The sequence below is a fragment of the Vipera berus genome (genome assembly GCF_964194415.1).
Source record: "Vipera berus genome assembly, chromosome: 3".
NCBI classification, from domain to species: domain Eukaryota; kingdom Metazoa; phylum Chordata; class Lepidosauria; order Squamata; family Viperidae; genus Vipera; species Vipera berus.
This window is the reverse complement of record NC_138204.1, coordinates 169,417,923-169,442,739: the sequence shown is the minus strand read 5'-3', so window position 1 is coordinate 169,442,739 and position 24,817 is coordinate 169,417,923. Positions and strand designations below refer to the sequence as shown.

Sequence of the window (24,817 nt, the reverse complement as noted above, 5' to 3'; positions counted from 1 at the left end):
TAGTTACACTCAGTCCTTGAAGTTCTGCATCATGTTCTGAGCTAGCCCAGATTTCAGACCTTCACAGCATCCTGAGGTCATGTGATCATGATTAATGGGCTCTGCCAGTTTTGCAAAATTAAAGTCAATTGGGAATATGGCAGAAAGTTAGAAGTCACAATCATGTAAAGTCCTTGTTTATTGATGCTTGTGGTCCTCACGTAACTAGGAATTGATAGAATTTTTAATTATTTTGCATGCACAATTTATTTCTACCATGGTCAGAATTATCATGGTTCTTTAGACTTGGGGGGAAATGATGCACATCCATGCCACTTGTCTTCGTATAGAAACACCTCTATTACTGGGACATGTTGTATAATACTAGGCTCAGATGCTTCATTTCTAAGGCTGGATTTACAATATAGTACAACAGATTTCAGCTCAACTCTAGCAAGACTGGTTTTGGGATTTGGGGCCTTCAGATTCCAGGATGTCAGAGTTAGTGCCTACAGAAGGGGAGCTGATATAATGAACTACAGTGAAGCAGCAGTTTCCCAGGAAGAAGGGAACACATTCCAAAAAGAGGGGTGAGACAAGAGGCAGCACGACCTGGAGCTTGATAGGAGGCAGAGGAAGAGAGTAAGGATGACTCCCTAGATCTCCCAGATATATCCATTAGATTGAGAGTAATAAGGGTTTAGTTTAGCAAGATTTTGTCTATTGTGCGTAAGCAGATATAACTGAACTCTGGCTGAATTGTTCTACATTGTTCTTGAGCTTAGTCTGACACAAAAAATTATGTTGATCCTAGATGAGGTTGGACTGTTCCAGACAGACTCTATGTACTATCCTGGGGTCCATCTGCTTGCTGAGCAGGTGCTAGGAGGGTTTTTGAGCAACTGCAAATTGTGCGCCTTTGGTGTCTAGTCATGCCGGCCACATGACCACGGAGACGTCCTCGGACAAGTGCTGGCTCTTGGCTTTGAAACGGAGATGAGCATAGTTGGAAACGACTAGCACGCATGTGCGGGGGAACCTTTACCTTTACCTTATGTAGTTAAATAATTTGCCAAGCATTTACTTGTATTTATATAAAGGAAGACTCAAGTTTACAACATCTACCTATCCCTGAAAGATGAGTAGGCAGATATTTATTTTCTATTTTAAAAAAATTGTTCTGAGACTATATTAACAAAATCTTGTATGTCTGAAAGTACAAACATCCAGCTGCAGTTTTAACTGCTTGATCCATCAGGGAGAGCCCTTCCTACATTCTTTTCTTTGACTGCTAAGCCCCTATAGTGCTGATATTTCTTAGTGTTTCCTCATCTGTTTATTAACAAAGTCTGACCTTGCTTACCTTTTGTGAGGTGAGCCATAGTCAGTTGAGCACTGCCTTTACAAACATGAAAAGCTAAAGGAAAAAAATCAAATTCTAAGTAGATTTTATGTTCATTCACAATTTTGGTTAACATCTTGACTGCAGTGCATGGGGATATCTGGCTTTAACTAGTCCTAGAATATTTGTTAACTGCATGTCTTACAATAGTGGCATTTATACAGGAGCATTTCTGGGGGGGGGGGAAGATGAAATAATTAAAATGCTTCAAAAGTAGACATATGGGAAAACCACCCCTTTCACACTTTTCAGATATCCAGTGGAAAACCACAGAATAGGTTGCTATTTTATGGTTGTAAAACTTATATTCAGAAATTGAAGATTTTTTTTCAAAAGGAAGATCAGATCAGACTGTCTTATATAAATTGTAACCTTAGATCATATATTAATATAATTTTTCCTCCTTGGATACTCTGCAGATATAATGGTGAAATAGTAAACAAGGGAGCTAACATTCAGTGATATAAGTGGTCTCTGTAAGATACCAATCAAGCTGAGTGTATATATAAATAGTATGCAAGTTACCACACAACTGAGACCAGAATTTCTACTGCTAAGCAAGACAGGTGTTAAGTAAGTCATACACAATTTTATGATTTTTTTTTGTCATGGTAAAGCACTGCAGTTGTTAAGTGCTTGTAGTTGTTAACCGAATCTGGCTTTCCCTATTGAGTTTGCTTGTCCGAAGTCAGCTAGGAAGGTTGAAAATGGTAATTACATATGACTTCAGGACACTGCAAACATTATAAATATGTGTGGGTTGCCAAGTGCCTGAATTTTGATCATATGACTGTGGGGATACTGTAACAGTCATGAGAAACGGCTATAAATAACTTTTTCAATGCCATTGTAACTTCAAGTGGTCACTAAACAAATGGTTGCAAGTCAAGGATTGTCTGTAATAGGAATGTGCCCTGGTAAATCAAGTCATTCCAGAGATAAACTGGATTTGTGAGGCCTCATTGTACAATCCTGGTCAAAAAGACATTCCATTATTAGGTAATTAATGGAAACCACAACATAATATTAGAATATTAATATGGATCAAATAAATCCACTTTGAATTCCTTTCGTTTACTTTTTTTCATCTTTAATCTTGTCAAATAGTGTCCCACAAGCTGATATCTTAGCATTTTGTTTTTGTTTCTTCTCAGGAACAGCTTGATCAGTTTAGCTATTCCTTTTGTAAATCCAAGATAAGAAGGCTTTTCAAAGTCCCTTCTTACCATCTGTTTAACTCCCTCAGGAAATATTCTTTCAAGTCCGTCTGGTCCTCTAAAATTCCAAACTCAACATTCTAGTTCCCCTTGTGCTGTTTTCCAAAAATCAAAGTTTTACTTTTCAAACCTTAAACTTATATAAAACTTCTTTTATACCAGGTAGAAGGGATTCTCTTGGCATAATATGCCTTTTGGAAGGTTCTTAACATTTGGAAGGTTAATAATAAGCAAATTCCTAATTAAGAACTAATTGTCCAATTTAAAGCTATCGTACTTTAGCTTAGGCAAGATGATTTCTCTCTCCCCTCCAATCTTCACCCCAGAATTCTGAAATCTGCTGGAGATTGCTCTTTTATGATCTCTTTTACAAGGAAAATTCTCTATGGAGCAAACTTGCCAATTTTCATTTTCTTCTTGATCTGGTGAGGAGTTCCAAGGAGCTGATCCATACAACAGCTCCACTTTTTACTATGGTGGTTGGTTTTATAACAGCTGAGCTATCTTCAGTCTGCATGCTTCCCCCACGCTTCTGCAATCCTTAAACACACTTTAGAAGACCAATGTGCACTTTTGCTGAGGAAAGAGACCTGAGGTTCAAAGAATATTGGCTGTCTAGATGCCAAGTTAAAGTTTAAGTGGTGAGCGCAATCCCTGCATCAGCTTTTTAGCTTTTGCAATTTTCCCTCAGCTTGTTGTTTCTGCTTAGATTGAAGAGCCCAGTGGAAAACAGGTTCATGATAGCTTTTTCCTCTCCACCCATTTGGGCAATAACTTGATGTGATATTTATAAGATGTCTTCCTTTGAGAAATCATTGCATGGTACTTTTTATTAACCAGTTATACAATAGTAAAGGTAAAGGTTCCCCCGCATATGCGTGCTAGTCGTTTCCAACTCTAGGGGCCGGTGCTCATCTCCGTTTCAAAGCCGAAGAGCCAGTGCTTGTCTGAGGACGTCTCCATGGTCATGTGGCCGGCATGACTAGACGCCAAAGGCGCACGGAACGCTGTTACCTTCCCACCGTAGTGGTCCCTATTTTTCTACTTGCATTTTTACGTGCTTTCGAACTGCTAGGTTGGCAGAAGCTGGGATGAGTAACAGGCGCTCACTCTGTTATGCGGCACTCGGGATTTGACCCGCCAAACTGCCGACTTTCTGATCGACAAGCTCAGCGTCCTAACCCACTGAGCCACCACGTCCCTCTTATACAATAGTAGGGTATTTTAAATACAGGACTTTCCAATTCCCCTTAATAAACTCCCTATATTTATCCAACTCCCTTAGAAAGTAGTACAAGTTTTCTCCAGTATGTTTAGAAGGAGAAGATAAAGCTGAGAGGTTGCAACCAGAACGAATGAACAAAAAGCAAAAAAAAAAAAAGGAAATAGTGATTTTTTTTTGGAAGGAAATCACTTGAGTTTGGGGAAGAAAATCCGGTGTTATTCACAGTGAAAGTATGCTGTATGTTTTTTTTCTGGCTAAGGGAAGGGTATTTGCTTGTTTGTGGACTGCTGTTGGATCATGTGGTCTGAAGAGAAAGGGCAGTAGCAGCAGAGTCGTTGATCAAGAACTAGCTACTGAAGAGAGCCGTATTCCTTAGCCAAGAGCTCCTCTCAGGCAGCACTTGAGAGCCTGATCTCTTGAAAGTATCCTGTGTCCCAGCCAGCACTATTTTTTAAAAAGGCAAACTTTTGGAATTCACAACTAAATTAAGCATAGGAACAGGGGAATTTTGTAGCAACCTGAATAGGAGAGATGGCCTTGACTTCCATAGAGCTGAGTTCAGTGACTGTTTAAGAAAGCCAGGTCTCTAGTTTCGTTAATGGGTGATATAATGATATCTTTTCTCATTACTTCAATTTGGTTTAGCTGTCTGGTGCTATTTAGATTTAAGTGGACTACATCTATTGGTACATACTTGATATTCCTGCAAAATTCTAAATCCCTTTGTTTTACACTCCAAGCATTGGATCCCTGTGCTTTGGCTGTCCGGTGGCATTTCTGAGTAGGCTAGTTTGGCAGTTGTCAACTTCACTGCCACTGGCAACGAGAATTTGGCTTCCAGAGTGGCCAACTACATTTTAGTGTCATTAGTGATGACATGGAGCACAGTTGTTGCTTCCCCCTCCAGCATTACCTAGTGGTTTATCTAAACTGTAATAGAAAAGCAAGTCACCATGGGGGCTATATACCTGCCACCTACCAATCTCTCTGTATTTCCAATGTCTGAATCATCTCCAATTGAAAGTCCAGAGCAATATCCTTGATACATGAGTAATATCATTCAAGGACTGGATCTCTCCTTCAGTAACACCTCGTTTTCTTTTAACTGATCTCTTTTCCAAGATCGTTGCCCTTAATTGCATGGAAACTAATCTACGAAGCCTATGTAGTAATCACATCCTTGAAAGTCTCATTTTTCTATGTCAGTGGCATTTCCTACTTGTCCACTTTAGTTTGATTTGTTCGCTAAGAACCAAGAGATCACTAACTTGAGTACAAATCCATAACTTATGTCCAACTTGCAGATATACATTTGATGTTATGCTATAACTGGAAAGCATCCTTTCTCCTGTGGTTTTTCTATCACATGCCCTCTATTATTTGTCCGAGATTTCAAACTCATAACTCACAAGGTATGTAGATATACAGCTCTTTTTAAAAAGTTTTTTTTAATCCCACATTTATTTTATTTTTATAAATAATTCAAGACAGAGAATTAATATTCTTTCTACTTTTCCTGCAACAACACCCTATGAAGCGAGTTGGCTGAGAGAGAATGACTGGTCCAAAGTCATCCAGCCAATTTTTCATGCCTAAAGCTGAACTGGAATGCTCCTGGTTTCTAGTATGGGGTCTTAACCACTGGAGCAAACTGGCTCTTTTTGTGTGGCCGAAGCTTAATATTTTTTTTTCTTCTATTCAATCATGTCCCTGCAATTTTCTTGGCAAGTTTTTTTCAGAAATGGTTTGCCATTGTCTCCTTCCTAAGGCTGAGGGAAAACAACTGGCCCAAAGTGACCAAGCTATCTTTGTGCCTCAGGTGGGACCAGAACTCGTAGCCTTCTGGTTTCTAGCTTGATGCTTTAACCACTACACCAAACTGACTACCAGTTTTGGAAAGTAATAACTGAAAGTAGGTAGCTTGCTGATCTTCCTTAAGTTGACAGAAAAGTGGCACAAACTTTTGGCATCAGGTAGGACAGTCCCAAGGGACATTTGCTGTTGTCTCTGCTGTAGTTCCTCCTTGTTGTAACTCTAGAATGGGAAGCATGCCTTTGTCCATGTGCAGAGCAGCTCAGTTGCAACTATACTTTAAGCCCTGTACTAAGGTGCTAGGAGCCATCAGTCGACCACACAGACACGAATTCTGCACTTCATTCTGCACTTCATTCTAGAGCTGTAATGAAAAGGAATGACACTAGACGGCAGGCTAGTTGTGGTGGCATCTCAGTGGAAGCTGGAAGTGCAGGCATTCCTTAGCCTGTCCTGATCAGGCATAGGGCCAGTCTCTTGCCTTAAGGTCATAGCAAGGAGAATTAGTGCAAGGGAAACATACCCCAGTCCAGGCCATAATAGACTTGTTCCTTCATTCTCTGAGACTCTGTCAGGTAGAAGAGAAATTCCACTTAAAGCTTTTTTGTTGTAGAAAAGAATGGGGAGGAAGGAGTGCTTTTACCCCACTTGGATAAACACATAAAAACAGTAAGCGGTGGTAGGATTTGGCCTGCACCGGGTGTTATGTATTGGGTTAAATGAGAACAGTTGCAGCAGCTGCGCAGCCGATACCACCAGGTGGCGCCGTACTGAAACTGCTGTGACAGGAATCAGCTTTCGGCAGGAAATCTGAGGTTTGAAATGATTGGTTGAATGCGTACCTGGCCAGGTATATAAAGGGCACAGGTAACCCTGATTTGGCAGTACAGTTCTACCACCAATAAAGAGCTGCATGCTCTACTCCTCTGCCTGGCGTCTTCACGCGTTTCAGAACCACAACACAATACCGGGTTCGTATTATAATGAACTCCTGATTGCTCTCCAGGCAACAGTCATCCATCAGATGTCTATCTTTAATGTCTATAATTGCACACATTGCCGTAGGCCAAGTAGACACAGGGAAATGATGAAAAATATAGGAAAGTTGTTCTATAAGGTGTTTTTTAAATACATTTAACTTTGATGGTATACCACAAAACTTTTTTCTTCATTTTTGATTCACTAGAACAGGGGTGTCAAACTCGCAACATCATGTGACGTGTCACGTATCACGACTTTTTTTCCATTGCTGGCAATGGGGTGGGCGCGATTTCACCATGACGCATCTGGCCTGTGGGCTGGTGGTTTGACACCTCTGCACTAGAAATTTTTGTATCAGTGTACAAAATGGCTTCTTCTCAAGTATTCCTTGAGGTGATTTGAGTTTGAGATTCTTTGTGTGTTAAATATTGGTGCATAAGTTAAACATGCACCATTTGTTCCATGTTCCCAATGTCACATAGTTGTCTGATTTTGAAACTCAGAGAATTTTCACAAGCATTCTGTGATGTAGCATATTGGAGCCCTATTACACGATTATACTAAACAATAGAAATAAATAGAACAAGAAAAAAATAAATAGACTAAATAGAAATAGCTTTCTAATATCTACTGTTTAGCTTGGTATTTTCATTTATGAAATAATCCAACATGTTACTTTTTTATAGGTCTGATAACTAAATCTGCTTCTTGACCAGATTAACATGTATCCTATTTCTTAATTGTTTTTTCCCCCTTATATGTAGGCATTCTCAGGCTCTTGCATATGGTACGGCCAATGTGGAATTTCTTCTGGAGACAAAAGGTATAATTGTCAATATAATGGCTCAGCAATACCACTACCAAAGGATGGCTATGATTTAGTGCAAGTAAGTCTTTGATTAATTACATTTTTATTAAAGGATTCTTAAAAATATTTAGTGGAAATGAGGTAAAATGTTTGGGTTTTTTTTCTAATTAAAATGTTTACATGTGCCTTAGCACAAGTAATCAGCGTGCAGATAAGCTAATATTAAACCATGGTCTTGATTATTTAGATTAGTTTTCTGTGCTTGGTGTTATATAGTTTTGGGACTTAGTCTTAAGAATGTATTATTCTATCTTAGAGAGTAAGAAATGTTCTAGGACCAGTACAGATAGTCCTTGGCTAACATTCATTCAGTGACTGTTCAAAGTTACAATGACAATGAAAAACTGTATTTATAAATAGTCCTCAAATTACAGCTGTCATATCATTTGACATCATATTTACTGTTCAGGTTTACCACATACTGTAGCTATTTCTACTACCTTGCCTGGCAATATATCACTTTCACCCTTAAAATTAAAAGTTCATTAAGAAAAACACCCTCTTTCCCCAATAGGTGAGATACAAAGGTTGGCATATTTCCATAGCAAATACCAAGGAACTTATCTGCAGGGATATTTGTGCCAAACAGCATTGAGATGTTCTGATTTACCTACATAGGTAGAACATCTTATGCCTTAACAGTTCTACTTATAAACTAATAATGACTGTTGCCATATTGTAAGCTGGTAATACAGTGGATATAAAAAGTCTACACAGCCTGGTTAAAATGCCAGGTTTTTGACATGTAAAACAATCAGACCAAGATAAATCGGAACTTAATATGGGCTTGATCAGAGTCAGTTCAGTTATTAGCAGGTGTGTATTGTCTATTATTTAACATCAGTTTAAATGTGATTGGTTAGTACTGAACACAGCAACAGCATACTTATGCAACCGCACAATTGTAAGGTTTTTATTGTTATTTTTCCCCTCTAAAAGATTTGTTTGTTTTTCAAATGAATTGTACAGCTTACACGTTATATTAGAGATGGAAAAAATTCTGAAGTTATTAATCTTGGTCTGATTTTTTTACATCTCCAAACCCTGATGTTTTAATGAGTATATAGACTTTTTATACCCACTGTATGTTGTTGAAATCATGGGGGGTTTTCTAAGTCAGATGTCTGAAGCCAGTAGCAGAAGAATCATATTGTTTTGTCATTTTAAAAGTACTTCTTTAATTATTCATTTTTTATTAAGGAACTCTGTCCAGGTTTTTTCTTTGAGAATGTTAGCCTTTGCTGTGACGTACGGCAACTTCAGGATTTGAAAAGTAACCTGGAGCTACCTTTACAGTTTCTTTCCAGGTATGTGGAGATATAAGGAGATTGTATAGATTGTTTTAAATACACTGTGGGAGAATAGGCATTCTGTTCATAAGAAAACACAAAGGAATTCCTCTTAAAAACGTAATGTTATTTTGGTCTTAAGTGTTTTAGAAAGAGTTGATGATAACAGATTTCTTGCTCTTAATACTAAATCACTTCCAGTAAGCTGAATTACATGAAGTGCTTATGTAGTAGATATATTTTTGATTACTTTTTCATATTGTATTATATTGCCTGAATATGTATGGTATTTTGGCTTTAGTATGTATAGAAAAATCATAAAATAGCCTCTGTTTGCTATTTGAGATTAATCAGCATGAATAAACAGTGATTAATACATATGAACAAATATACTTAAGTCTAGTATGTTGTGTATTGTTCACATATGAAATATTTGTTGTCTTTGGGTAAATTATAGCTATAGCACTGATAATTTTTGAAATTACACATTCCAAAAGTTTATTAATAATTTAAATTTAAACATTTGAGCCATAATATTACTTTTCTCTCAAGAGAGAATATATATGAGCTTTATTTTATATACATATGCTACAACATCAGTATTGCCTCTCTTCAGGTGTCCTTCATGCTTTCATAATTTAATAAATCTGTTTTGTGAGCTAACTTGTAGTCCTCATCAGTCTGAATTTATGAATGTTACTCAGACAACACTGTATATTGATCCTGTTACAAAAGAGAACAAAACCAGCATCGTAGAGCTGCAATATTATATTGGAGAAAAATTTGCTAATGGTAAGAAAATATAAATAATATAGTACAGTTAATTTTTTTATTGTCTAGATTTATAAAGAATTCTGTAATTCTATAAATTTAACTGCACATTTATGTATAAGCACATTTATAATTCAGGTAAAGAAAAATGCACTCATAATCTTCTTAGCTATTGAACTGATTATTTTGTTCTTTGCATCAGTCCTGAGGTTTAATTTTTAATTTAAATTGGGAAGTTGCTGGTTTTAAATCGAGTTATTTAAATCAAGCTTTGCATTAATATTTCTAATACTAGTGGAAATGTGACTGATGAAAGATTTATTTTACCTTGGTTTGGCAAATCAAAAGCAAATTAGCAAACAAATATACATGTCCATATGTACACACACACACACACACACACACAAACACACACACACACACACACACAGACACACGTCCTCAAGTTACAATGGCAGTTGAGATTGGAATTTCCATTGCTATGTGATGTCACAAAGCGTGATGTTCTATGACCAGTTGCTTAGTGGCAATCCCTGCAATCCTTGTTACCATTGTTAAGGGAGGATCTTGAGTCCACCACCTTGCAGCTTGCTGCAAGCTTCCAGTAACCAAAGTCAGTGGGCAGAAGCTAGAAGGAAATTGTGAGTTCCAGAGGGCACGTAAACAGGCTGGCAGGGAGACAAGTGGCTGCTGCCAGGTGGGAGAGGGAGCGACGGAGTGCGCTGGTAGCCAGGGGAGCATGGTGCAACTGCAGCAGGGCTTGGGGTCATTGCTGCTGATGGGAGAGGATGCACAAGAGTGCAAGTAGGGGAGGTGAGAGGTGAACATGTTGTGCTTGGGGTTGCTACTGCTGGGTGGGGGAACATGCATGAATGGCTGGAGGAAGAGATGTTGAGCAGGTGGGGGAGACTTACCTGAACAACTTAATATCTTCCTTGCTGGCTTCCTGTTGACTTTGTTATAGGAAACTGGCAAGGAGGGTTGCAAATTGCAACTATGTGACTGCAGAATGCTGCAATTGTTCTAAATGTGAGCTGCTTGCCAAGTGCTCTGATCGCAATCATGAGACTGTGGGAGTAGTAGAATGGCCCAAACGTTTGAGGAACAGTCGTAACCACCACACATTTAATACCGTCATAACTTCCAACAAACGCTGTACTAGTGTTTTAACTAGTTGTATACAGGTAGTCCTAGATTTATAACAGTTTGTTTAGTGACCGTTTGAAGTTACACGTCATGAAAAAGTGACATGACCGTTTTTCACAATTACAAACATTATAGCATCCCCATGATCACAGGATCAAAATTTAGATGCTTGGCAACTGATTCATATTTATGATGGTTGCAGACTCCTAGGGTTATGTGATCCACTTTTTGCAATCTTCTGTCAAGCAAAGTCAGTGGGGAAGCCAGATTCACTTAACAGTTGCGTTACTAACTTAACAATTGCAGTGATTCGCTTAACAACTGTGCCAAAAAAATGATAAAATGAGGCAACAACTGTCTCACTAGCAACATAAATTTTGGGCTCTATTGTAGTTGTAAGTTGAGGACTATTTGTAAAATATCTCTGCACAGTTCTGTTTCGCATCATTCAGTATTGTGAAAAAGTCATTAAAAATAAAGTTTCCTTCCTCAAATTATTTTTAGCTCATCAAGAGATGTGAGGAAAGACATGGTGTGGGAGAAAAAGAAAAGAAAAGAGTGAGAGGATTTGTGAAACTGGTTAAGCTTGAAATGTCAGAATTATCTTAGCTATCTCAATACAATCTTAGGGTTGCTCTATTACTATTGTTGACTCAATATAATAAATCCTCTTTTTATAATTGAGCATATCAACTTGTAATTTTTGTGTTAAAATTGTTCTTCCAGATATGTATAATGCTTGCAAAGATGTGGAGGCTCCATCAAGCAATATTAAGGCATTAGGTCTGTTGTGTGGGAAAGATGTTAAAGACTGTAATGCCACCAATTGGATTCAGTATATGTTTAACAAAGATAATGGTCAGGCTCCCTTCAACATAATTCCAATATTTTCAGGTAGGAAATATAGACATTTTAATATACATTTAGTTTTTGTGCAATCTAGTAGATGCTGAAGTTACGTGTTATAAATAGTTTTAGCATTCCACTTGAATTTCAAATTTATTTCTCTTTACCCTTTATTTAAACAGAAATACATAGAAAAGGGGGAAAGGCAAAAGAACATATTCTGACATTGATTGATTTGATTTGATTTGATTTGATTGAATGTAGTTATATCAAACAAAATTGTTAATGTTTTCAGTTTTTTCTAATTGCAACAAAATATGTTTAGTATTGTGTTCTGTTGATAATATATGTTCATAATATATTTTATAGATTTTCCTCTTAACAAAGATTTTTCAAAAGCAACTACTTTGATAGATTCAGTCTTACAAAGTTAGAAATCATTTTTGTATGATTGCATATACTAGATGTAGTATTACTAGTTTAATTTTTTGCATTTATATAGAGCACAGTTATATGTCTATAAATATTTGAATACTCTGAAAGTAATTTAATCAAAATGTTTTAAGAACCTTGTTTTGTGTTCCTCACTGTGTGTCTGATGTATTTCTCTATTTGGAACGTGGTCTTACCTTGAATGAAAATTCATTGTTGAAAGTGTTGGATAAAAGTGGAGGTCCTTTTAGAATGGATCCCTCTGTTTCGTTGATAGATAATACTGCTGATAGATTTGTTTTTCTTGGAAACAGTGTATCCTCAAGGACTTAGTTTGCTTTTCAAATGAATCTCACATCATCTGTGGCCTTGAAAAATCTTTCTAGTTGCCAAATAATGAATTCTTGATTTGGATGTTGAGATAGGTTTAAAATCTTGAGCCAGTGGAGATCTCATTTACATTTTTTTAACATTCTGCTCATTTTCCTTTAATCTAGTGAGGTTTGATGTCTTATCCTCTAGATCAGACGTGGGGAACAAAAGCCACTTGTGGGCTTCAGCTCCCATGCTGGTTCAGGAATTCTGGGAGTTGAAGTCCACAAGTCCACATAAAAGAGCCATCATTCCCACTTCTGCTCTAGAAGCTGGAGGGAAGGTGTAATACTGCCTCCCTCTTGGAGGGCCTATGCCCATGCAAGGATAAAGCTATTGGGGAAAAATTGCTCATGTACAGCTGCACTGTGCTTTTTATAATAGTGCTCCAGGCTTATGAGTCTCCCACTACCTTACTGAGTGTTTAGATTGGCTTGAGGAGCAGGTAGTATACTTTCTCTTGGAAGAATAGCCTGTTAATATCTTCATAAAATAGCTAAGTTCTATACTATTATAAATGTAGTTTTTATATTTCACTTTAGAACTTATTTATTTTCTTTTATATCACTTTATTTCATTTTTTAAAATATGTGAACCTTGTGGTTTATATATGGTATATTGAATTATTTTATTTTTAATGACACAAAACTGAATTTGACAAACTATAAACACATTCTCATGAGTTCATTTAAAAAGCAATAGATTATATCTACATAACTAATGCTGCATTCTTGTTTCATAAATGTTATCTTCTCCCTTGTTAGATGTACCTATCCATGGGATGATTCCTATGAACAATGCTACCATAGGCTGCAATGAGTCTGTGGATGATATCACAGGACCTTGTAGTTGTCAAGATTGTTCCATTGTCTGTGGCCCAAAACCAGAGCCGCCTCCACCTCCTGCCCCTTGGCTTTTGCTTGGTTTGGATGCCATGTGTGTTATTATGTGGATCTCCTACACAGCATTCCTTCTTATTTTCTTTGCAGTGGTTTGTGGTGTCTGGTGTTACAGGTAAATAGCCATTTAAAATCCTTTACACTGAAAATATTCCAAAACTGTTCATATACTATTAACTGCTTACTCACTGTTCAGCATCACTTTTAGAAACACTTCTGTTCTTCACTAATGATTTTTCAGTTAAGTAGTTGTTAACATTTCATATTCTCTAAGAATTTTTTTCCAATGTAAAAGTAAATATAGATGATGTTATAGTAGCCACTCATACACAGAATCACTCTATGAGTGAAATGAGTATCCTCTAGATGTGATCAATAAATTAAATAAAAACAAAATGTTATATATTTGATCACTTACTCTATTAACATAACCAGATTTGGCAAAATCATACAGGATGAGGGAAAGAATTCTTAAACTGTGAGCAGTTGGGTTACATTGAGATCTCTTTTTTGTTAGTGTTGATTTACACAGAATGTTGGCCTTGCTCAGTGTGGATAAATCCAGTGTGCTTTCAGCTGTATTACTAGTGATTCTGAATACAGAGCCATCAGAAAGTGGGCTGAGTAAGCATAATTTAGAATCATTCTAAATAACCGTGGAATTTTTTTTCCTTTCGAATTTCTTGCTGAAAAAGGAGGATGGTCAGGTTGAAAGGCCTTATTAAATGCAGCATGTAACATTCTTTCGGTTTAGTTACAAATTGATGTTTTGAAAAGTTGTCTAGGTTAGACAGGTTTTCATCATGATAGATCTCATGGTTTTTAATACTGAGTCATCTAAAAGTGAGGCACTTCAAAAAAACAAGAAACAAAGGCAGATAAAGGCCCTCTCAGTTATCTTCCAGCTGGATTGTCTTTTCCCCACTCTTCATTTCAGACTATTTTAGCTGAAAAATATTCTTAGAACTCCTTGACTGCCCTAAGTTTCAATAATAATAAAATTTGTAGACTGTGTAGAACATTCTAAAAACTTTATTTCCTGTAATTACTTCATGCTTGATTTGGAGGTATGTTTCAGATTTTCAGGTGTCTTGCTGAAATATATAATTACTTTTCAGGTACACATTATAATTTAAATTTGATTAGCAATGCCTATACTTTTTTATACAATTATACTTGGTTAAATACACCAATAGTTTATCTACAGTATTACATAAATTAATGTAAAAATGCTTGCTTCTGCTACATTGTCTGTGTTTATATAATTTACAGGAAGAGATATTTTGTTTCTGAATATACACCCATTGACGGCAATATTGCCTATTCTGTTAATTCACACCAAAATACTGGTAAGTTCTACAATATAAAGGAACCAATATATTTGTGCTTTCTTCTAGAAATAACATCCACAAATGTTAATTTGTTAATATTGCATGCTTTATTATGGGACATAATGCTCTGAACTGTTTTGAATTTCATTATAATTTATTTGCTATCAATGACAAATAATTAGAGGGTAAAATTGCTTTCTTCTGTCCAACTCCATTTTGCCAGTGTAAAAGCCTACACTCCATAATTATGTATATGGTCACTAATCTGAAAACATTCAAATTTGCATAAAAATATGTTGGAGACAGAAATCTTAATTATTCATTGTGATCGTGTCAAATCAAATACCTCTATTGTGATCTTTTACAGTAAAAAAGAAAAAAACAATTTGATACCTACAATTCATAGTTTCAAAAATAACAAGACAATAAAACATGTCTAATTAAAAATTTTGGGCAGTTGTATGATATTTAACATTTATGATTGTGTCATTGCAGGAGAAGCTACTTGGTGTGAAAGATTTGGTGAGAAATTTGAGAATAATTTAAGAGTTACATTTACATCATGGGGAGCTTTTTGTGTTCGGAACCCACGACCTGTTATTCTGTTCTCCTTGGTTATCATTGCCATGTGTTCCTCAGGCTTGGCATTTCTCAAAGTAACTACAAATCCTGTAGATTTGTGGTCAGCCCCAAATAGCCAAGCTCGGAGAGAGAAGGAATACTTTGATACTAATTTTGGACCTTTCTTCCGTACTGAACAAGTCATTATTCAGGCGGTGAATACTAGTCCGGAGATCTATTCTCCATATCCTTCAGGAACAGACGTTCCTTTTGGACCTCCACTTACAAAACATATCTTGCATCAGGTAATATAGGAACTGATATATTGATATTCTGTTAGCATAGCTACAAGTTAAATGCATATTCTTCTATTTGATCAGCAGAGTATCTAGTGAGCCTTTCGGTTGAACCCAACCATTTTCCTATTGAATGAGTTAAGTGAAAACTGGTATTTTTTTGACTGTACTGTGATAGAATAAGAGCTGATAGGCTTTGGGGTGAGATTGCTTGTGGAAAATAAAAGGCATAAAAACTAAGATAGGTCATAGATTTAAATACCGTATTTTCTGGCGTATAAGACGACTTTTTAACCCATGAAAATCATCTCAAAAGTTGGGGGGTCGTCTTATACGCCGGAAAAAAAACATAAATCAGTCGAGCGTCCCCGTTCTTGCATAGCAACTTCAAGCCTCCTTAGTCCAGTCCCCCCTCCATCGTGACTCTCCCTTCCCACCCCCAAGAGCCTCTAAGCCCCTTCCCCTCCCCCTTGCAAACGCCAGACCCCGGGAGCGGCAGGAAGCCCCTCCCCCTCACCCAAGCGGCATCTGAGCATAAGCAGAGCGCGCCCTGCTACCCGCTATCTCTCCCGGCAGACGCCCGCATCCGGCCTCGCAACCAGCTGCAGAAGCCCGCGCCCGGCTTTCCTTCCCCCCACCCGCACCTGGCTACCGGTTCCTGGGCCCCGGCCCTAGCCGCCGGCCAGCTCGCCAGCGACCAGGCCTACGGACTCCCGGCCGCCAGAAGCTGCGCTTTGGGAGACGCTCCCCGGCGGATCGGGGAGGGAGCGCCCGCCCGCCGCCAGCATCCTCCTCTTGGTTCCGGCGAGCGCGGAGACCAGGCTCGGTCCTGACGCGGGGAGGATGGAGCGGGCCCAGGGCCCTTGGCTCTCCAGGACCCCGCCCGGGCCGGGCCGCCCCGCGCAACCGAGCTATCTCCGGCGCGGTTCCGGGACACGGCTGGGTGGGAGCGTCGGGCGGCTCTCCCCACGCAAAGGCAGCGCTGCCCGTCGGCTCTTGGCCCGAGGGGAGGGCCTCGCGCCCGCCGGACTCACCTGTCACCAGCACTGCTCTCCCCCCCACGGGGATGCGCTTCCACCGGGCGGTGCTGGCCGAGATGAGCCAGCAGGCAGCCGCCGTGTGCGCGGCGCTGAGGGGCAGTGGCAGGACAGCCTGGCCCAGCGCCTGCAGGACAGCCAGCAGCCCCACGCGCAGCAGCAGCCGGCGGCTCAGCAACAGGTCCGAGCGCAGGAGCCGCACCGCCAGGCTGCCCAGGAAAAGCAGCCACACCGAGAGGCTGCACGCCCAGTCCAGCTCCATGAGGGGCAGGGCGGGAAGCCGGCCGGGAAGAGGGACCGGGAGCCTGGGCCGAGCGCGCCTTGGCCGACGGTGAGAGGGAAGCGGCACAAGTTCTAAAAAAGAGGCTGCGGGCGGAGCTGACCTGCCCTGCGCCCAATGGGAGAAGTTTAACTTCAAGGCCTGGGGGGGAAGCAGAAGGGGCGCCGGCCGTGGCGGGGTGGCGGCTGCCCTCTGGCGCTGCCTGCCGCCCAGGAAACGCTGCACCTCGGGGGCCGGCGGGAGCAGCGGGAGGGCCGGCGGGGCCAGTTGGGCCTTCGCCTCCTCTGCGACAGACAGGGAGGGCAGGGAATGTAAGTATTTTCCGTCGTATAAGACAAAAAACCTTGAAAATCTTCTTAAAAGTCGGGGGTCGTCTTATACGCCGGGTCGTCTTATACGCCGGAAAATACGGTAGCTTTCAAATCAAAGGACAGGATTAGTGGAGGGAAAACTATAAGATTACGTGAATATGAAATTTAAAGCATGCTTTTTTGCTAGAAAGCTCACCAAATGTTATATTCAGTTAACAGAACACACAGACACACACACTTTTTCAGTATTGTGATACTGTGATATTGTATTTTTTGTCAGTTTAAATTGATTCTGATTCTTTAAGAAAAGTACTTTTTTCAGAAGTTGAATGCTGAAAAGTTACTTTGGCTCATTGTGCTTGATACCTTGCTTTTAATTAAAATGTTGATTACAATTCACTTCATCTATCATACCTTAAAGAAACATATGGAGAGAAAATATTCTGTGCCATTGATATGCTAAGTAATATATTTTTATTCTCATATTTTCAGGTACTAGATTTGCAAAATGGTATTGAAAACATAACTGCATCTTATCAAAATGAAACTGTTATGTTGAAGGACATTTGCCTGGCACCTCTTGCTCCCTACAATAACAACTGTACTATTCTGAGTGTTCTCAACTACTTCCAGAACAGTCATTCTGTCCTAGATTATAACATTAGTGATGAATACTTTATCCATGACGATTTCCACTCTCACTTCTTATACTGTGTCAGGTAGGCCCAGTCAAAAATACCATCCCTGACTCTTGATTACATACTTTTGTAATGTTAAAATTGCGTTAGGCTGATTTTCTTCTTTATATTGGTAAACTTGGTTAACTGCCTTGAAGGCTCATCAATGACTTATTTAAACCAGTAATACTTTTGTTTGTTTGATAAATATTTTTCTTTGCTTTTTTCTTCTTTCAATTTATTGTCTATGTTGTATGCTGCCCAGACTTGCAACACATGAATTTGGTAGCCTTATAAATTTTTAAATAAATAAATATCCACCCAAAGCTAAACAAATAGTTATGAGGTAGCACAGTTAGTGAATTCAATCTTCAAATATAATTGGTAAGGATGAATTTGCCCAAGAGTTAAGACTTACTTTAAGATTAACTATATTTCCCTTTCTTGGGACTTTTCTTAATATCATTTCAACCAGATCAGAATGTAATTTATTGAAGCATATGTACTAATCAAACCAAAATACTTCTCAATGTATTATTGTACTTCTTAGGTAATACAAATTATCTAAATATGAATTTATAAAATGAACTACTGTGCCCTAAATTTTTTCAGATGAAGGCATATTTTGAAAGTTTGTATTTGAAAAAATATTGTTCAATAATTTCTAAATTAAAACTGAAATAAATGACTTTTTTGGATTGAGCATATAGTTATTTCTAAAATTGGTGTACATCTCTTGAAAGGTCTTCTGTAAAGCCAGGTCTTTATGAGTGAATGTAATTTACTGCAATATTGTCATAAGAAATACCAGCTTACAGTTCTGATAACATTGTGTCCAAATTTGATAGGGCTCCAGCATCTCTGAATGACACAACCTCTCTTCATGAACCCTGCTTGGGGACATTTGGTGGTCCTGTCTTCCCATGGCTGGTGATGGGAGGATATGATAGTAAGTATTATGTATTTGTTGATTTTATTGCTGAAGTAAGCAGGAGGCCTGTAAATTCACTTTTTTTTATACTGTCCCTGTATTGCAGATATGTAAATTGCTGCTGATATTCATTTGCTAGCATGTTGTGTTATAATGTGTAGGACATTATAACTAAAAAAATTACTGCTTTTGGCTACTGAGAATTAAATGTGCTAGCAGCAATTCAAGCAGATGCAAAATGCTATTTGTCCCATCTATTTTTACAAGTAAGGTAGCTTCATTTCCTGTGTGAAGCAGTGAGGAGCTTGATAACCCTGAACTGGTACCCTTATTTTGTATTTTGTGTGTGTGTGTGTGTGTGTTTGTGTGTCTGTGTTTGGAATAGTTCCTCATATACTTTATTCTTTTATTAAATACTTAGATGAAAATTATAATAATGCCACAGCACTTGTGATTACATTTCCTGTCAAGAATTACTACAATGACACAGAAAAGATGATGAAAGTTTTAGCCTGGGAAAAGGAGTAAGTTTTTTTTCTAAATTAGGTTTATCTGAAATAATGTTTGTAAACTTTTGAAATTGAAGTTCAGTGATTCTAGATCTACTAGATGCTTTGCAATATTTTAAGTGCTCCAAAATAAAGTAGCTACTTCATGTTTTTATAATGTGGATACTTATTTATCTGAATATTTATTCAGAAATAAAACATCAGTGTTTTTTTATATTAATAACTTTTTCAGTTCTTTCAGTATAGGAATTACATTATACAAAGCCTTGTTTTAAACTTACAACCAATACATCTCACTTTTAAAGCCTTAATTGGGTAGATCAAGGATAGTTTTAATTTGAAATATCTGAAAAAACATGTTACGTTAAACGTAAGAAATGTAGGAACTTACACCAAAACTAGTATATATTGTCAATGCAGGGTACAATTTAACAATAAAATATTGAAACAATTTTGTGCACATTTTGCTCAAAGATTTGTGTTTAATAGAAATTGGTTAGTCTAGCTTTCTTAAAAATTATTGACACTCTTGTCTGTTTTTCAGGTTTATCAATTTTGTCAAAAACTATGACAACCCAAATTTAAGAATTTCCTTCTCTGCTGAACGTAGTATTGAAGATGAAATAAATCGAGAAAGCAACAGTGATGTCCACACTGTTGTAATTAGCTATGCAGTCATGTTTCTGTACATTTCCATCGCTCTTGGGCATATTAAGAGTGCTTCTAGATTGATGGTATGCATCTTTTTAACTGTTGAAATTCTTCTGTAGCAAAATACAGAGTTCAGTGTCTTGCAAGTTTAGTTAAAATGCACAATGTTTAGTTTTAGTTTTATTTTATCCTATTATTTTGAACATTTATCTCTGTAACAGCTAAGAGTAGGGCAGGTGGATAACATACAGTATCAGAGAACTTCACACCCATATGTGCTGTAAAAATCCCTTATGGCCTTCTGGAAATTATCTGATTTATTTATCTAATAATTTTTAGCAGTTTTTCTCTTGAAAATTTATGGAGATACACATGGGGAGCTCCCTAATTGCTTTATACAATATATGTTATTTAAAAGTACTGAAGATAGCATGTTTCAGAACAATAATTTTCCTAATTAAGTAAAAGAGATATGCATGTATATTACATATTTCCTGGGTTATGAATTGATGTTCTTGATGTTGCCTATTCACTTTATATTTCTTTAAATAGATTACATGCTTGTTTTGGTACAAATAGTAAAGTACAGCTGGTTTGACAATCAAACTATTAAAATGTAATTATATTTTAAAAAGAAAATTTTAAAAAGGCTTCCAATGTATGTTGTCTTTATTTACTAGGTGGATTCAAAGATCTCATTGGGCATTGCTGGCATCCTGATAGTGCTAAGTTCAGTTGCATGTTCTTTGGGTATCTTCAGCTATTTTGGAGTCCCTCTAACACTAATTGTTATTGAAGTCATTCCCTTTTTGGTGCTGGCTGTTGGTGTGGACAACATTTTCATTATTGTCCAGACATTACAGGTATTTTTGTTAATGTGTATAATAAGATGACATTTGCATAAGCACAATTTATTGGAATAAATTAATGGTTTGTTTAGCCTATGATTTTTTATTTGGCTTGGATAGGAAATACAAGCGAAAATGATAATTTTGTCTAGCTCACTCTATTGCCAGTAGCTCTCCCAAGATGTGGATGGAAGCTTTTTACAACTTATCTAGAAATACTGAAAACTGAACTTTAGACCTTTTTTGAAGCTGCTGATGAACTGTGCCTCGAAGCCTCTGGCCAAGGAGCCAGAACCCTATGGTGGTTCCATTGTAATAAATATAGTTTGGCTTTTTGCAATAATGTGTTAAGAATGATAATACACTAACCTTTTAAATAATATTTGGGTGGCACTGAATATCTTTCTGGGAAGCAAGGAGAATACTATGTGGGCTTTCTGGAAAGCTCCCATTTGACCTCTTTGGGAAACAGTCTGCTCTTCAACATGGTGCAAGAGTGTGCTTGCTGACACTTCCTTCATGTCTACAAGCTCTGTGGCACAGAATAGTCGCAAGTGGTATCTATTATGGGAAGGAAAAATTAGTGGCCATGATTCATAGCAAGCATGGCAAGTATTTGAAAGGGATGTTTCAAATTTACATATGCTACATATATGTGTATATGTGCACATGCAGTTGCTTAATTCTTATAGTTCCAGAAAAAGCATTTTCTCTGTATATACACAGAGATACAACAAGAAGTGGAAAAAAATACCATACATTCCAGGGAGGAAGGGTTTTAATCCTTCCAGAAGGGTATCCATGTTGATAAACCTTAGAAAGCATCCCTTTCAAGGGTTTTGTAAAGCCATTAATAGCAAGGCTAAAAATGAAGGCTACTGCTAAGCTTGTAAGCCGCCCTGAGTCTTCGGAGAAGGGCGGGATATAAATGGAATTTAAAAAAAATGAGGGATTAATTTGGTCTTGTTTACTAAAACTTTGTGTTGCATTTCATCTAGACAGGAAATAAGATAATTGCTACAGCAGTGAAAACGATGATTGCCTGTTCTCAGAAAGGAAACCAATATTTTCTCTAGGTTAGGTTGGAGAAACAGTGTGGCCAATGATACACTGCTGTTCATTTTGGGTTTTTGTACTATTTTAGAATTTATGAGAGTTTTTATAGTGTGCGTGCATGCATATGAGTGTTGATGTGTCTAAATGACCATATAGATATAAAATATATTACTGAACTTTAAAACAAAAATGGATAGCCTGGACCCTTTGCAGGTTGGCAAGAAAGCATATTTCTAGTTTTTCTTAACTAAAACTTATATCATAGATCTGACACACAATTTGATTTAATGAGTTAATTATAATTTCAGAGAGATGAACGGCTTCAAGATGAAACCTTAGATAAACAGATTGGTCGAATTCTTGGAGAGGTGGCTCCTACCATGTTTCTTTCCTCATTTTCAGAGACAGTGGCTTTTTTCCTAGGTAAGTTTTTTTTTAAAAAAAATTGTACTTAGGATTTTGGAATTAATTATTTTCTCTTACTCCATGACCAGTATTTTTAAAAAGTAGAATAGGTAAAGTCATTATTTCCAAATTCTTCAAAATCAACAGCAACCCCACAATGAACAGTGGTGATTTAAGAGGAACAGGTAAAATACATTTGAGTAGAATGCCAAAACTGGTGAAATATAAACTGCCAAAGTTTTGATACACATGGAAACATTATTTTAATGTTTAATTAATCAGCCTTTTCTTGTTTATGAACACCTGTGCTGAATAGTACCCATATTTTTACTTTCCACCAAATGGGTTTCTGATACAGTTGGGAAAAGGGATATATTATGGAATGAAATCATAGAATAGATTTCATTTCTTCAAGTTATTTCTGAGTTTATAGTATCTGTTCCGTTAAATGCTGAGATTTTAGAAAGAGCCATTAAGGCTAAACACATCACCTGTAAACTGAAACATTTTTTGTCACCCTTATATTATGGGAGTCTTGGCATAATATCTTCATGGGAAACCAGGATTTGGCAAAAAATTGCAATGGTAATGCCTACTCTTTTATTGAAGTAGTAGTGCCTGTCATCTTGGTATATTGCTTAGGCACTTGGAAAAAAAACACTATTTTTTCATCAGCAACTTCTCATGAATTGTAGAAATGCACTGATTAGTATTTTCTTTCCTTTTTAATGAAAGTATTTTACCTTAATTAACTTTTTTAAACATTGGGTTGGTATTTTATGGAAGTGGTACATAAATGTTTGGATATATTCTTTTGTATAGAGTTAGTATGAAATGCATCTGTTTATTTTTCTCCTTTAGGGAGCTTGTCTACTATGCCTGCGGTTCGTACATTCTCCCTCTTTGCTGCAGTGGCTGTCTTTATTGATTTTCTTCTGCAGATTACCTGTTTTGTAAGTCTCTTGGGCTTGGATGTTAAGCGCCAAGAGGTAAGAGCATTATAAACTCTTTTCATATTTGTTTTTGATAAGCATTATTTTAGCTGCACATTCATTTTGGCATTTTATATTCCAGAATAATCAATGTGATGTCCTGTGCTGTATCAAAGGTTGTGAAGAAACCAGTAGTTTCCATCACTCTAAAAGCATGCTGTTTAAGTTTTTCAAAAACATTTATTCTCCGTTTCTTCTTAAAGCTTGGATGAGACCAATTATTGTACGTACACCCTCATTGTTGCAGCTAAAGTTCTTTTTGATTTAAAATATCTAAACTAAATAATAATCTAAATGCAATCATGAGATTTTTTTTTAATGGTACAAATGTATTTAATTTTATGCAGATTTTGTTCTTCTTTCGCTGGTTTTCAGAATAGTAAAAATCAGTTCAGTAGTCTGAACAGATTAGTGTTAATTTTGCTTACATTTACATTGTAACAGAAACATGTTAAATATTTCTTCCACCCTACTGCTAGTGTACCATGACACTGTTTTAACCTTTAAATCGAAGAGCTACAGTATATTTTATAGCAGCACTAATTTCAAATATGTAAATCAAAATCTTGAACAGGTTTTAGATAAATGCTCTTTGTGAGACAAACAAGACTTTACTGTATTTCAGATATCTATATTTGTGGGTGTGTTATCATTCAGCATAGCAGTTGTCAACAAAGTTGAGATTGGCCTGGATCAGAGATTATCAATGCCTGATGTAAGTTTTTCAACTTCTTGTACTCCTACTCTTTTTTTACTTAGGAAATACTAAAAATTTCCTAAGAATTTTCTGAGAATCACAGCTCCTTATTTGTGCATAAAAGAAATAGATACTAGATTTATATACTGCTCAAAAAAATAAAGGGAACAGAAAATAAGACATCCTACTATTAAATACAGTACATTGTGTTGTTTAAGTGTTCCCTTTATTTTTTTGAGCATTATATATATGTATCTATATAGAGAGAGAAGATTGTAGAAATAATTTTCTTAACTTTATTCTCCTTTCTTTTGTATTCTCTCTCTCTTTTTCTTTTAAAATAAGGATTCATATTTGATAGTCTACTTCAACGATCTTGGCAAATACCTGCATGCAGGTCCTCCAGTATATTTTGTGTTGAAAGAAGGGCATAATTATACAACACTAGATGAGCAAAATATGGTCTGTGGAGGAACGGGATGTGACAACAATTCTCTGATACAACAAGTGTTCGATGCAGCAGAGATTAGCAACTAGTAGGTATTCATTTTCCTTTTTCCTTAAATATTTTCTCTTGCAAATAATGTTCTGTTAGAATAGGAACAAACTTTTATTTAGACTCATGATTAAACAGCCTCTTGTGTAAGTCCAATATAGGAATATTATCCAGGTTGCACTCTTGATTTATTATTTGTATTTCCTTTTTGATTAAGATATTATGTCCAATGTAGCATCATTTTCCATATCATTCTTGTAGCCTTTCATTTTTAAATCCATTTTCAAATTAGTGTCAGTCTTGACCAATGAAACCTGCTCCTCTTTCACAGCAGCTTTTAAACACAAGTCTATCTATAGAGGCAGACACTCTTAAAATAAAACTTTTGAGTCCATTGTTCCAAAATAGTATGTTCAGTGTTAAAATATTTTGCTTCATTCTGTACTAGTAAGTCAAATTTTGTTGTCCCTTCATCAATCCTTGAACTTTTATTTAAAACT

The 24,817-nt window shown here is 37.1% G+C and overlaps 1 protein-coding gene across 4 annotated transcripts in view; it reads left to right on the top strand.

Annotated features, from left to right (window-relative positions):
* NPC1 (NPC intracellular cholesterol transporter 1) overlaps positions 1 to 24,817 on the top strand; it is a 48,616-nt gene that overhangs the window by 3,450 nt on the left and 20,349 nt on the right. For 3 of the 4 annotated variants that reach the window (XR_014025752.1, XM_081322337.1, XM_081322338.1), the window contains exons 2-18: positions 7,381 to 7,503; positions 8,685 to 8,791; positions 9,390 to 9,565; positions 11,417 to 11,584; positions 13,105 to 13,354; positions 14,512 to 14,588; positions 15,066 to 15,436; positions 17,548 to 17,774; positions 18,581 to 18,681; positions 19,085 to 19,187; positions 19,717 to 19,906; positions 20,504 to 20,686; positions 22,036 to 22,150; positions 22,994 to 23,121; positions 23,207 to 23,347; positions 23,750 to 23,839; positions 24,167 to 24,357. Coding sequence is in view for 3 of the 4 variants with exons in the window: in XM_081322337.1 (XP_081178463.1) it covers positions 7,381 to 7,503; positions 8,685 to 8,791; positions 9,390 to 9,565; positions 11,417 to 11,584; positions 13,105 to 13,354; positions 14,512 to 14,588; positions 15,066 to 15,436; positions 17,548 to 17,774; positions 18,581 to 18,681; positions 19,085 to 19,187; positions 19,717 to 19,906; positions 20,504 to 20,686; positions 22,036 to 22,150; positions 22,994 to 23,121; positions 23,207 to 23,347; positions 23,750 to 23,839; positions 24,167 to 24,357 (2,741 nt within the window). In the remaining variant the exon portion in view is untranslated. Of the gene's footprint in view, positions 1 to 7,380; positions 7,504 to 8,684; positions 8,792 to 9,389; positions 9,566 to 11,416; positions 11,585 to 13,104; positions 13,355 to 14,511; positions 14,589 to 15,065; positions 15,437 to 17,547; positions 17,775 to 18,580; positions 18,682 to 19,084; positions 19,188 to 19,716; positions 19,907 to 20,503; positions 20,687 to 22,035; positions 22,151 to 22,993; positions 23,122 to 23,206; positions 23,348 to 23,749; positions 23,840 to 24,166; positions 24,358 to 24,817 lie in introns of those variants that run through there. The other variant, XM_081322339.1, reaches the window with a different exon arrangement.